Consider the following 12,962-nt stretch of genomic DNA (forward strand, 5'->3'; position numbering starts at 1 on the left):
CAATTAGTAGATATGGACGATATCGTGCAGACAGTGTAAGCTTGATCTGGACAATACTTTATGAGACAATGCATGTTGTGGACGGTGTTGGTGGACGGTTGAGTTCACTTTGCTGAACTGTGCTTCACTGGACGATTGCATCGTCTATCTCCCCTGAACTGTTCTTCCAACTTGCAGGATGCAAGCCAATACATTTTCTCAGATAGGCAGATATGTTTTCAAGTGTGAGACTTTGTAAGGATATCAACATGCTGATCATCTGAATCACCAAATGAGAGACCCAAGTGACCTTTAGAGACATAGGCCTAAAGAAATAAGCTTTGATCTCAATGTGCTTTTCCTTTGAATTTTGAGCTGGATTCTTTGGGATATTGGTAGCACATGAACAGTCACACTGCAAGAGAGTGTTGCACTTCTGGATTTTGTGATCTTCATATTGATGTATAATCCAGAGAAGTTGAGTACTTCATGATCTGGTGTCGACATATTCCGCTTCAGCAATGAGATTGAGCCTTGTCACTTACTGGTCCAAAATATCAGACTTGACCAAGGTAGTGGTTGTCTCCACTAGTGCTCTTTCTTCCAATAATGTCTCAAGAATAATGTCTGATAGGTGTTGGTCTTATTAGCCTTGTGAAGGGGAAATAAAGAACCAAGAACGTCTAATGGGTGTGCACCGAAGAAGACTTCTTAGCTTGGTAGGAGCAGCTGACTTGTTGGTCACAGGAGACCCTTTGTTGGCCCTTGTTCTGGAAGCAAATGGTTGAGAGAGAGGGGTGGAAGGGGGTGCTCCACTCTTAATAATTCTGATAGATCGTTCTTTGGTGGGACCTTGGAAAAGTTTCCAGACAGTTCTACAACATCGTCACTGGACGATGAGATCTTCAGTCCTCTGGGAGAGACTTTTCAAAACGGTCTCTTCTCTGCCTTGCCAGAATCAACTTTCTGCTTTTTCTTCTTGTCCTCACCAGACGGTTCAGACATTTCATCTTTCCTCTTTCCTTCAGTACCCTTCTTCTTCTATGGCAAAAACTCCTCAGGAACTTCAGATGCATCATAGTCAATTTTGAGTAATGGTGATATGCATCGATTAACGATTTGAGGTGACGGTTTTGGAAAACTATGCATTGGCGGTTTCTTTGTAGAGAAAGAGAACAATAAGCCATGGGCAGTGGTTTGAATAACTGTTCCACATTGAGTGTGATGTGACTCTTCAGAAATAAACTGTTGAAGCATGTGTCATAGATATGATGACGTTGATCTTTGATAATAGTTTTGCCAGCTGTGAATGAACGATAGAGATTTCCATATTACTACTTCATAGAACAGTTAGATGTTGAACGATTCACAGATGTTTCCAGACGATAGAAATGCTGAACGATGCATAATTTCTGCTAAACGTTGGATTTAGAGAACGGTACCTGCAAAACAAAGAAACTATGTTTTCGTACCTTTAATGTGCAGCTTGCTTATTAATTCTTGCTCTTAGATCAGAAAATTTGCTTTCTAGCAATGGCTTTGTGAGAATATCAGCAAGTTTCAAGGACTTCTCCCACAACAAGTATTCTCAAGGACTTCTCCCACCATGTATTATAAGGACATCTCCTCCAACGTATTATCAGGACGCCTCCTTACAAGTATTATCAGGACTTCTCCTAAAACAATCTTTTGCAAGATGTTTTTCTTCTACATGATCTCTTCTTACAAGAGTGAGGTAGACAGTTCGGCTCAAATGAACTACAAAGTGTTTTAGACATATTTGACTCTTAGGAAACTTTGTGTTCTAGATCTAGAGAGGCTTGAGAGAGTATTTGACTCTTTTGGATATGTGCTCTCTTTCTAAGATATGACTCTTAAGCTCAATACTTTGAGTTCTAAGTACTTGGAGATGATTCAAAGTTTGGTTCTCTAGTACATGGTTGAGAAGAATAAGTGTTTGACTCTTAGCTTTTCTTCAAAGGATGAAGATCACTTGAAATGAAGGATGGCTGGAATGCTAAGTGATTTCTCCATTCTTTTCTTCTCTTCATCTACATTGTGCTGCACTCTCTTTATCTCTCCCTTTTACAAGTCTTCAAGTCTTCCTTTTATATCTTCAAGGCTTCTAGTGGATAGTGATGTGTTGGCTGTAACACCCCACTTTTCGTTATTAGGTTATTTATTATTTTATCTTAATTATTATTATGCTATATGGTAATTTGATGAATTATGTGATTATAATTTAAATCTCATGTGATATAGAATAAGATTTAGATAAATAAGTTTGTTAGGTTTTTGTGTGAGTAATTGAGAGTGGGGCCCATTAGTATGACTATTTAAGGGATATGAGTGAATTAGAAAGAGAAAAATCAGAATTTGAGAATTGGAGAAGTTAGCAGAGGAGAAGAAAAGAAGCGTGAAAGAGAGAAGGGGAGAAAAGAGAAGAAAAAAACCTAGAATTTGATCTTCAAGAGGTAAGGGTTTGAATTTATCTTGTATAATTGTAGAATAACAGAGGTTGAGTTTAACATGAAGGAACCCTCATTTTTTTTGAAAATTCAGAACTGAGAGACTGTGTTGAGTGTTAACATGTGGTGAGAAAAATTGATTTTGAGCGAAATTGAGGTTCCGGGGAAAATTGGGTTCTGTTATGTTTTGCCCGCAGATACCCTAACAGTCTGTGTTGTAGAGAGCATAACTCTCTCTACAGAATTCCAAATTGAGTGAAACCAATTTTATATGAAAGCTAACTCATAGGGCTATGTTGGGTAATATTTTCATAATTTTTCGATTGCTGGTTCAATACCGGAATCATTTGGAAGTTTATTCTGTTTCTGCCCGCAGACACCCTAGCAGCCTGTGTTATAGAGAGCATAACTCTCTCTACAGAATTCCGAATTGAGTGAAACCAATTTTGTATGAAAGCTAACTCATAGGGCTATATTGGGTAATATTATCATAATTTTTAGATTGCTGGTTCAATACCAGAATTATCTGCAAGTTCACTCTGTTTCTGCTCGCAGAAACCCTAACAGCCTGTGCTGTAGAGACCATAACTCTCTCTACAGAATTCCAAATTGGGTGAAACCAATTTTATATGAAAGCTAACGTATAAGGCTATGTTTGGTAAAATTTTCATAATTTTTGGACTGCTCATTTAGTACCAGGATTATATGCAAGTTTGCTATGTTTCTGCTTATTTCTGAGATTGATTCTGAAACTGATTCTAGTAATTGATATGAGACATTTGATGATTTTGTGTTGCTATTTTGTCAGTGGAATAGTGAATGATTTGATAATTGTATTGAAGTGTTATTTTGTGCAATTTTGGTGTGATTTCCGTTATGGAATTTGGTGAGAAAATATGTTATATATTTGGGGCTGGAGTGGTCTCAAATTGCATGTTTTAATTTATGAGTTTTTGCACGAAATACACTTCATTTAGTCAAGAGGCAACGTGTCGGTTTTCATCGGAAAACTGAGGTTTGTCCCAGAACTGGCGTGGTTCTGGAAGTCTGGAGTGGACTTCATTGGTGGTTAACTGTCTGGAGTGGACGCGGTGATACCGCTAAGGTTAACAATTGGTACCACATGCATACATTAGAGTCTCACACACTAAGTTTCACGTTTTCAGTGGTTTTATGTGTTTGGTGATTTGTTGGTGAATTGTTTTGCTGTTGTGGTAAAGTCGAATTATTATTTTTCTTTAAGCTTATAATTTTTCGAAACATTAATAAGAATTGTGAAACTGTCTTGAGAGAAAATATTATAATCACTCAGATTTTAAAGTAAAGGTGAAGAGTTTATAAAGCAGGATCTGAATTGTTTACTTGCTCTTTGTTATGTTATATTTTATACAATGTAAGTTCTTACCCTTCTGTTGGAATGATGTTCTATGCGACATCGCTCAGGTACAGGAGGTAGAGATGTGGCTCATGAGGAGTAGCTTCGGAGAGTCTTAGCTTACGTTATTATTATTATTATTATAAAATAAGTGTCTTGCTCTGTAATGTAACACTGGTTAGATATGTTACGTTACTTTTACATTTATGTTGAGATGATTTTATAATCTCTTCTTATGGAAGTTGTTGAATAATTTTCTAAATGATGGCGATGTCGTACTGTTGACGGCCGAAGTGCTTATGAAATTCAGTTCTGAGTATGATGAATTTTATTGGAATATCATGGAAGATAAACCTATTTAAATAAGTGATTTTATGCATCTTAGGATTATCTGACTGGTTTAGAAATTTCATTGGCAGGAATAATTCATTCTTTGAAAAGCATATGAACTTATAAATTTTCAAACACAATCAGTGTTAATTTTAATGAGTTTTCGTGAAGAAGTGTAATACTCCCTTGATATGTTTTTAAACTCTGATAAACGTTTTTAAATAAAACAATGGGAAAAAGGGGGTGTTACATTGGCACATTGAGAGCCTTTCAATTTTCTAACCGTTGCTCCAACAGCTCTTTTCTTGAGCATTAAATATCTTGTACCTTCTCCCCTTGACTTTTTGCTCAAAGTGGTACTTTCTCTCTCTTCCCTTTTGTACTTTTATGACAACATTGTAATTCGTGCATTGGAGAGTGTGTAGAGATAGAAATCAAGTGAGCTTCTTTGCTTCGACTCTAAGCTGATTTGACAAGTCCCCTTTTTGATCAGAAGATATTTTCAATTTGACAAGTCCCCTTGAAATTGTTATCATTCAAAACATGATAAATGATGTAGATATGCGTTTGAATCTTACACATCTCACATTTTGGGTGCTCTAACATACAAGCACAAAACTCTAGCCCTGGTAATCAATCAATTCAAAGTTTGTTGCAAAATAGCAAGAATCAGAGAGAGACTAAAAGGGTTATAACTTTGGCTAAGGTAAAGGTAGGGAAATCAAGAAAAGGATGGCACAAGGGCTCTCAAAATCATATTGGACTTACCCGGAAATGAGGACATGCATGGATAAATCGAGCACAAGCAATCAACAAAAACATTCGAGTATTATCATCACATCAGCATAATTGATACCAGTCCAAGGTGTACGTTAGAGAGTCACCGCTCTGATACTAAACCTTTAGGGGCCTTCTACTCCGCCTGCACCACAGCTAAGAGAACCTCAACTACCGTTATAACTTCACCCTTTCGCCTCAAGTTATAAAAGAAAATTTCTTTACAAAACATTATCATTGAAGTCTCTTGACCTACCTTAAATTTGTGTTCGCCTCTTAGTCATTCAAGTCTCTTAACTTGCTGCAAATCTTTGTCGGCCTCTTGGTCATTCATGTCTCTTAACCTGCTTTAAATTTTCATTGGCCTCTTCGTAGTTCAGGTCTCTTAACCTACTTTAAATTCGTGTTGGCTTCTTCATAGTTAAGGTCTCTTAACCTACTTTAAATTTATATTAATTAGCCTCTTGGTGATTCATTCAGGTCTCTTGACCTGCTTTAAATTTTTGTTAGCCTTTTGGTCATTCATGTTTCTTGACCAACTTAAAATTTGTGTTGGCCTTTTGGTCATTCAAGTCTCTTGATCTGCTTTATATTTTTGTTGGCTTCTTGCTCCTTCACCTCTCTTGACTTAATCTTTTGCTTGATTTTATTTTATTTTCTCACTGAAACTTTTATCTAGTATCTCAATTTGTGCACAACGAGACTAGCTAGTTCGTTGCTTTGGTTCCATAATGAGAATCCCCGTCAGCAAACTTGTCAAAAAAATCCATATGTGAATATCGATTTAAGAGGGGTAAATGTAAACACTCAATTTTAACCTTGCAATTTTTTTATTAATTCGATAAATAATTAGGGACAACTGTGAACTTCATTTAGTATCCTACCCTGTGTATCTTTTCCTTATTCAAAATTTATTTTAATTACTTTAATTTTAACTTAAAAAGAAGATGGTCTAAAAATAAATAAAAAATGAAAAGAAATCAAGGAAAAGAAAAAAAAAATTGGTGCATGTCTTAGACCATTTTCTATTTTTCTTTCCCTCGAGCATCACGTTTTGAAAGATAGAAAAGATAAAACATTTTGGTGCGTGTCTGCACTATTTTCTTATCTTCTGACCGTGAGCCAATATTTTCCACATCACATTGAGCCTCAATTGTTGAAGCTCATGGCAAAGACAAATGGAGGCTCTGAAAGTTCCTCAAGTAGGGGGCAAGTGTCCCAGAAGTCTAGTTGATTGGACTTGAATAATGTTATTCACGTACATTTTTTATCTGATATATACACACCTCATTTTTTAAATACTTCATTTTCACCTCATTTTATTTCTATTTCTCTCATCTTATCATCTATCATATTTCATATTTTCTCTCTCTTACTTTTTCTTTTCTTCTTATCTCTCTCATCATTCCACCTCTCCACCTCAAAAGATAGGTGTGAACAAATCATTATTGTTTTTATCTTCGTCATCTTACAAGAAAAGAACCGAAAGAGAAAAAAGAGGAATAAGAGTGTATGACACATTTGATGTGACATTAAATATAGAAAAAAAAAGAATAATATGTGGACCGGAAATGAGATAGAAAAAAAATAAGATTAATATAAATCATTACTCATTGCAAATTAACGTTCTAATTTTAATTTCGAAAAAAAAAACGTTCTAATTTTGCTGCTCCACATGCAAGCTGGTTCCATTATGGGTATGTTAAGGAAAAGTCTAAAGCAATTAATATTTTTGTCTTTTTCTTTTGCGCCTCAGAAAGTAATACTTTTGTGTTTTGTGCGCCTCTATATCACTAAAAGTATTCAGAGAGTGAAAATTGTTGTGGTGAATATTATTGTGCCACATCGGAATCACTATCATATCGGAATCACTATCATATGGTTAAATATGTTTTTGGGTATCTGAATTATACACCTAAATTTAAAGGGGATGTTCCGGTCTAAAACTCCGGTCAGGGCTAAGCAACTAGAAAGCAATCACAAGATATGACAAAGTAGCAAATGAGTAAAAAAGTGTTGGATCACCCACTGCTTGGGCGGTGTCCTTTATTTATATGTTGGTTTTGACCCGTGCGAGTCATGGGTCGCCTGACCCAATATTACAAAGTTTGTAAGCCCACTAAATTACAAAGGTTGTAAGTCCAATAATAGACACAAGCCCACAAGACACCTAATCTTAAAATCCTTTTAAGATGTAGTGTGTCTTTTGACAAAGCCTACAACATAACTCATTCGCCTTGTAAAGTATAAATGTAACAACACTAAATCTGAAATGAGCTCACAGGCTTCAACATAGTGATTACACAACCATTACATTAATTCTTATAACAAATGACCAGAGAAATAACTTCTTCCATAACTTCATAACTTCGCCTGTGTAAATAAGATGAAACTATTTCACTTGCTTCTATTCGCAGAATCCTGGCCAAAATCTTTATCTGTCGTTTCAATGTCACGTCCCTGTCACATTCATAAACAAGATATGCAAATATTTTGAAACTCGAAACTACCAACTTTATCACGTGATGCAGCAAAGCCTAACCATTCCCAATGCTTGCTTCCACTCAGCATTTAAAACCCACGGATTTAAATCCATCACACGCTAAATACGAAGAATTCAATTCAAAAACTACAGACACGACCGTTCCCTCCAAAAACATTACAAGAAGAAAAACAATTTCTGGCCCTCGAAAGGACACGTTTCCAAGCTTACAACTCTAATCGACGCGTGGAAGCACGCGTTTATTCCTAATTGCAACCTCTTTATCTTCCTCTCGTCGCCTATAAAAACATCACCCACACTCCTTCTCATTACTTCCAAACTTTTCAAAAATCCTCTCTAAAACTTGAAACACAACCTGTGCTGACGCTCGACATTTGAAGCATTTCTAGGATTTACAAGCAACGCATTCTCCATCTCCAAAACTTTGCACTTACACTCCTGGTAATTTCTCTATCTCTTCCTCGTTCATATTCCTTTTTACAAATCAAAATTTTAATATCGAACTTAAATCTTTGTTACCCGAGCTTTACCCAGAACCGACTGTCGACCTACTTAGTACACCCCAAAATTCATGACCCAAAAAAGCTTCTAACACTAATCACTACCCTCATAGTTCCCATTTCCTTTTAATTTCAGGAAGGTTTCCGTCAAAATGGTTGCTAAAAATCCTCGTAAAGCACCTAGGAATCGTAAGAACCCTACTGCTACTGATTCAATCTGGATCTCTCGGAAAATCGCTACTAGATACAGCGATTATTGCACCACCCCCAAGGTGATGGACCTGCTAACATAGTACACCTTTAGGGCTGATGGTGATGATACATACTTAGACATAATTGAATGTGCCCCATACGAGCCCTGTTGTTTCGGAAAGCCCGATAACAATGGAAAAAATCACACTTATTTCTTCAAAACCATGTTTTTTGACTTAGAATACAAACTCCCCCTGTCTAACTCCACCTGCTCTAGCCTATCTCTAATGAACATCGCCTCAACCCAACTCTTTGCCAACGGTTGGGCTTACCTTAGGGCGTTCGAGTTATTGTGCATCTGTCTAAACATAGTACCCACTTGCAAAAAGTTTTTCTCCTTTTTTGAAACCTCCGGGATGAAAGTGAAAGGTGAATATATCTCCCTTTCTTCCGCTAGGGGAAGTGGATTGTTCACTCTGTTTAGGAGCAATTACAAACACTGGAAAGGAAAATTTTTCAAATTGAAAGAAACAGAGCACTGCAAGGATATTTTCTATTTTGACGATGGCACCCCACGTTTTCCCTTCTATTGAACTGATAAGCCCGAACTTATTTACAAAGTGGTCGAATCCTCATAAACAGCCGATGAGAAATTCGAGGTTGATTTTCTGTCAACTATCCACTTAAATCTCTCTGATTTTTACCTTGCATTTCAAGAAAGAAAACTGGCACAATTTGTTGGTAAAAATCACGAATTATCCTCCCTCAACTTATAACTTTTCTTCAAAAGAAAATTTTAACATTGATTTGTATTCTGTGATCTTTCAGCCAAGATGTCTCGCCTCTCTAAAGATGATATCCTCCGCTTTCGCCGGGAACGACAAGCATTGAAGAACAAAGCTACGCCCACCAAAACCTTGACTGAACCTGAAGGAAGCCACTCTGAAACTGAAAAAAAACCCTCCCCCAAAGAGAAAAAGAATGAAGCAGAACATTGAGAAACCTGCAGAAAAAATTGCTATTCAATCTACAATGGGCAGGTTTGTGGCGAAGGGGGGAAATCAACATGGGTCTTCCAGCGCCCCACCCCCTTCTTGGAAATATGAGCTTAAAGAATTCGAAGACATGACTTCAGAGGAGGTCACATCGCTTTGGGACTCCAGGATTAACTTCAACTCCTTGGTAGACACAAATCTTGTGTTTGAGGTGGACAGAGAGAAGATAAGAAAAATTGGTCTTCAAGAGGCATGTCAAGCTGTCATGACCAAGAGTTTGGAAATCGCTGCGATTTCCAAAATGATAGAGATTGAATCAAACGGTTTTGACGGACTCTCTGCCGCCAAAAAACTTGAAGATCAGGAGAAAGAGAACACCAAACTGAAATCGGCGATGAAGTTAATGGAAAAGTCTAACAAAGCTAATGAGAAGAAAGCCGCAGACCTGGCTTTAGAACTTGAAAAATTGAAGAAAACATCCGAAGAGAACCTAGCCTTGATGAAGGCGAAGGAAGAAGAAGCCCAAATTGAAAGAGGAAGCGAGCCTTTTAGCCTCCGAAAATGAGAATCTGAAGAAGTCGGTTGCCGACCTCTCTGCAGATACTGCCCCCCTGAAATCCTCTATTCTATCACAACTTGAAGCTGGCTTTGACAAAGCCAAAAAAACAAATTTTATTCCTCAATCCCAACCTGCCCCTTAAGACTGAAGGCATTGATCCCTATGCCAGGATCGTTGATGGAAAATTGATCATACTCAACTTTGAAGAAGAAGAAGAATAAGAAGAAGAAGAAGAAGAAGAAAGAGAAGAAGAAGAAGATGAAGAAGAAGAAAGAAATGATGACAAAGGTGCCGATGAAAACAACAAAGAGGGCGAAGGAGAAAACTATTAATCCCTTCGCCAAAAATGTAAAAGATGACATTTTGTTTCCCCTTGGTCTTATACCAAGTGGTTGATTTAGTTTCCTGCTTTCCTGCTTTTCAACTATCCCGCTTTGTTCAAGCTGTATCGCCCCCCTTTTTATATTAATGCAAGCGTATTTATGTTAGAAAATCTTATTGCTATTCTAAATCGTGACCCAACATCCTTCTTCTTCACTTAATTTCTTCACTTTCCTTTTGTGAAAATCTAACTTAATAACTATTTCACTTTCTTAAACCTTAAGTAATATATATCGACAACATGAAGAAATGAAAATAATTCACTGCACAAGTACCTTACATCTGGATTCTTTTAATCACAAAGCGCTGGGCTTATCAATTCTTTTCCCGCAAAGAAAACTTTGATGAATTCTTTTGATTACGAAGCACTGGGCTTATCAACCTTTCGCGAAAACTTTGATGTTTATTTAACAACTATTCTTTGAATTCATAAGGCCTTTGCATTTTTGAATTGAATCAAAAAGAACTAAATCAGATGTGCAATTTATTCTGATATAGAAGTTTGCTCGCTTGGAGACTTTGTGCTTAATTTGAACAAGCTTAATCCAGATTAAGGTTGTGCTCATGTATTCGTGGTCAAATGCTCTAGTTTTAAGAGACTTACTCTTTCTCAATTGCCTTGCGTCGCCCAATTGATAGACCTAAGTGGAAAATTAACTTAAATGCTAAAAAAGCACTCAAGAAACTTTTTAAAGGTTATGCCTCGTTAAAAACTCTCTCGCTTGGGGTAGAGAAAAAAGTGCATACCTGTTTATTCATTAAAATATAAAGTCATGCCTCGTTAAAAACTCTCCCTACTGGGTAGAGAAAAGAGTGCATGCTACTAAGTCTTAACAGACAAGCCACATAGTCTTGACACTTGAAGCAAATACAGAAATCACAAAACAAACAAACACAACGTAGTCTTTGAACAGAACCAAACCAACTAAAACAAAATAAATCAGAACACAACTTCAACTGTAGTAGTAGCGCAAGTGTTGCGCGTTCCATGCCCAGGGAATCCTACGCCCAGATAGCTCCTCCAAATGGTAAGCCCCATGTCCCAAATCACGCAAAATCCTGTACGGCCCTTCCCAGTTAGGTGTCAGTTTTGAATCAGTTGAACTCTTCGCCAGGGTTTTAAATTGCGGTTGCGGTGGCAGATGCGGTTGCGGTTGCGGCCGTCGCGGTTGCGGACATTGCAGTCACTACGATGCATATTGCGGCCATTGTGGCGTGAATTTATTTTATCTTCGCACAATATGTAGAAAAACACCATAATTATTATCATTATTTATTTTATTATAATATTTAACAAATTATTATTTAATTTGAACATTTTACATCATTCTAATTATCATTTTAAATTAGATTTAACAATAGAACAATATAGTGTATACTAGTATAGACACAAGAAGGAAGAGAGGAAGAGAGGGAAGATAAACAATAGAAAAGAAACAGAACCAGAGAGAAAACAGGGGAAGAGAAAAAATAGGAACTGACTCAAGATACAGTGCAGAGGAGAAAGGCATGGCAACGTAGGATGAATTTCCTTTCCCTTCTCTTCAAAAACAGATCCGTTCCAACCCCACCAGACTCACCTACGCAATCTTCTGTTCTTTCTCTTTACCTCGCCAATTTCCCCATAAACGCAATCCTCTTCACCATTATTTTCTCTCATCTTCACTATTGCTTACAGCGGCCACCACATCCCAGCCACCGGAAATGTCGTTCTGAACTCCAAAAACTTTGTTCCAACCACCGGAAATGTCGATCTAACCAACTGATATGCCGATGCGGTTCTGTTGCGGGGTAAAAGCGGTTCTATTGCGGGGTGTTGCGGGGTAAAAGCGGTTATGTTGCGGGTTTTGCGGGAGAAATTAAATCTCACCGCAATTGCGGCCCGATGCGGTTGCGGTGAGCTTCGCAACGGCAATATTGCGGCCGCAACATGTGTTGCGGTCCGCAATTTAGAACTGCAGCTTCCCTTAAACTGCAGTATACCAAATCACCCACTGCGTAATACCAAATCACCTACACGCATGCTTCTTGGTACCACTCGAGTATTGTAACGCTTTTCTGACCTTTGCTTAACTGCAGCTTCCCTTAAACGAACATCAGCCTTCATTTCCTCTGCCAAATTCAAATCCACCAAAATATTCTCCCGATTTTGCTCCCCTTCATACGTTGCCACTCGAAAAGTCATGTCTTGAACTTCCACCGGAATCATTGCATCAACTCCATAAGCGAGCTTGAAGGGTGTTTCTCCAGTAGTAGATTGTGGTGTTGTGTTGTAAGCCCAAACTACTGTCATCAACTCATCAGCCCATAAACCTTTTTGCTTCGCCCAACCTCTTCTTCACACCATTCAAAATTACCTTGTTTGCTGCTTCAACCTGTCCATTAGATTGTGGGTGTTCCACTGAGGCAAACCCCATTTCAATTCTCATCTCTGCACAAAAATCTCTGACTTTCCTACTTGTAAACTGTGTTCCATTGTTAGAAACAATTGTTGCTGGCACTCCAAACCTGCAGACTATTTTCCTCCAATAAAACTTCTTAACCTTCTCAGCTGTAATCTTCGCCATTGACTCTGCTTCAATCCACTTTGTAAAATAATCCACTGCTATCAAAACAAACTTGACTTGAGCCCCAGCTGGAGTGAATGGTCCCAAAATATCAACACCCCACATTGCAAATGGCCATGAAGAACTCATTGAACTTAGAACTTCTGGAGGTGCCCTATGAAGATCAGCAAAGACTTGGCACTTCTCACACTTTTTGACATATTCCATACAATCACCCTTTAGAGTTGGCCAATAAAAACCTGCTCTCAGCACTTTCGAAGCCAAATACCTTCCTCTTATGTGACTTGCACAGACTCCCTCATGTACTTCAAACATAATTCTCTCTGCATCTTCTTT

At 37.7% G+C, this 12,962-nt stretch overlaps 1 protein-coding gene across 2 annotated transcripts in view; it reads right to left on the reverse strand.

Moving 5' to 3' along the window:
- Nucleotides 1-10,789: 10,789 nt before the first annotated feature.
- Nucleotides 10,790-12,962, reverse strand: part of LOC130738485 (uncharacterized) — a 38,771-nt gene continuing 36,598 nt past the window's right edge. For both annotated transcript variants that reach the window (XM_057590471.1, XM_057590470.1), the window contains one exon: nt 10,790-11,289. In XM_057590471.1, the coding sequence (XP_057446454.1) occupies nt 11,144-11,289 (146 nt within the window). In that variant the 3' untranslated portion in view covers nt 10,790-11,143. The remainder of the gene's footprint in view (nt 11,290-12,962) is intronic.

Source organism: Lotus japonicus, chromosome 2 (assembly GCF_012489685.1).
Source record: "Lotus japonicus ecotype B-129 chromosome 2, LjGifu_v1.2".
In the NCBI taxonomy this organism is placed as follows: domain Eukaryota; kingdom Viridiplantae; phylum Streptophyta; class Magnoliopsida; order Fabales; family Fabaceae; genus Lotus; species Lotus japonicus.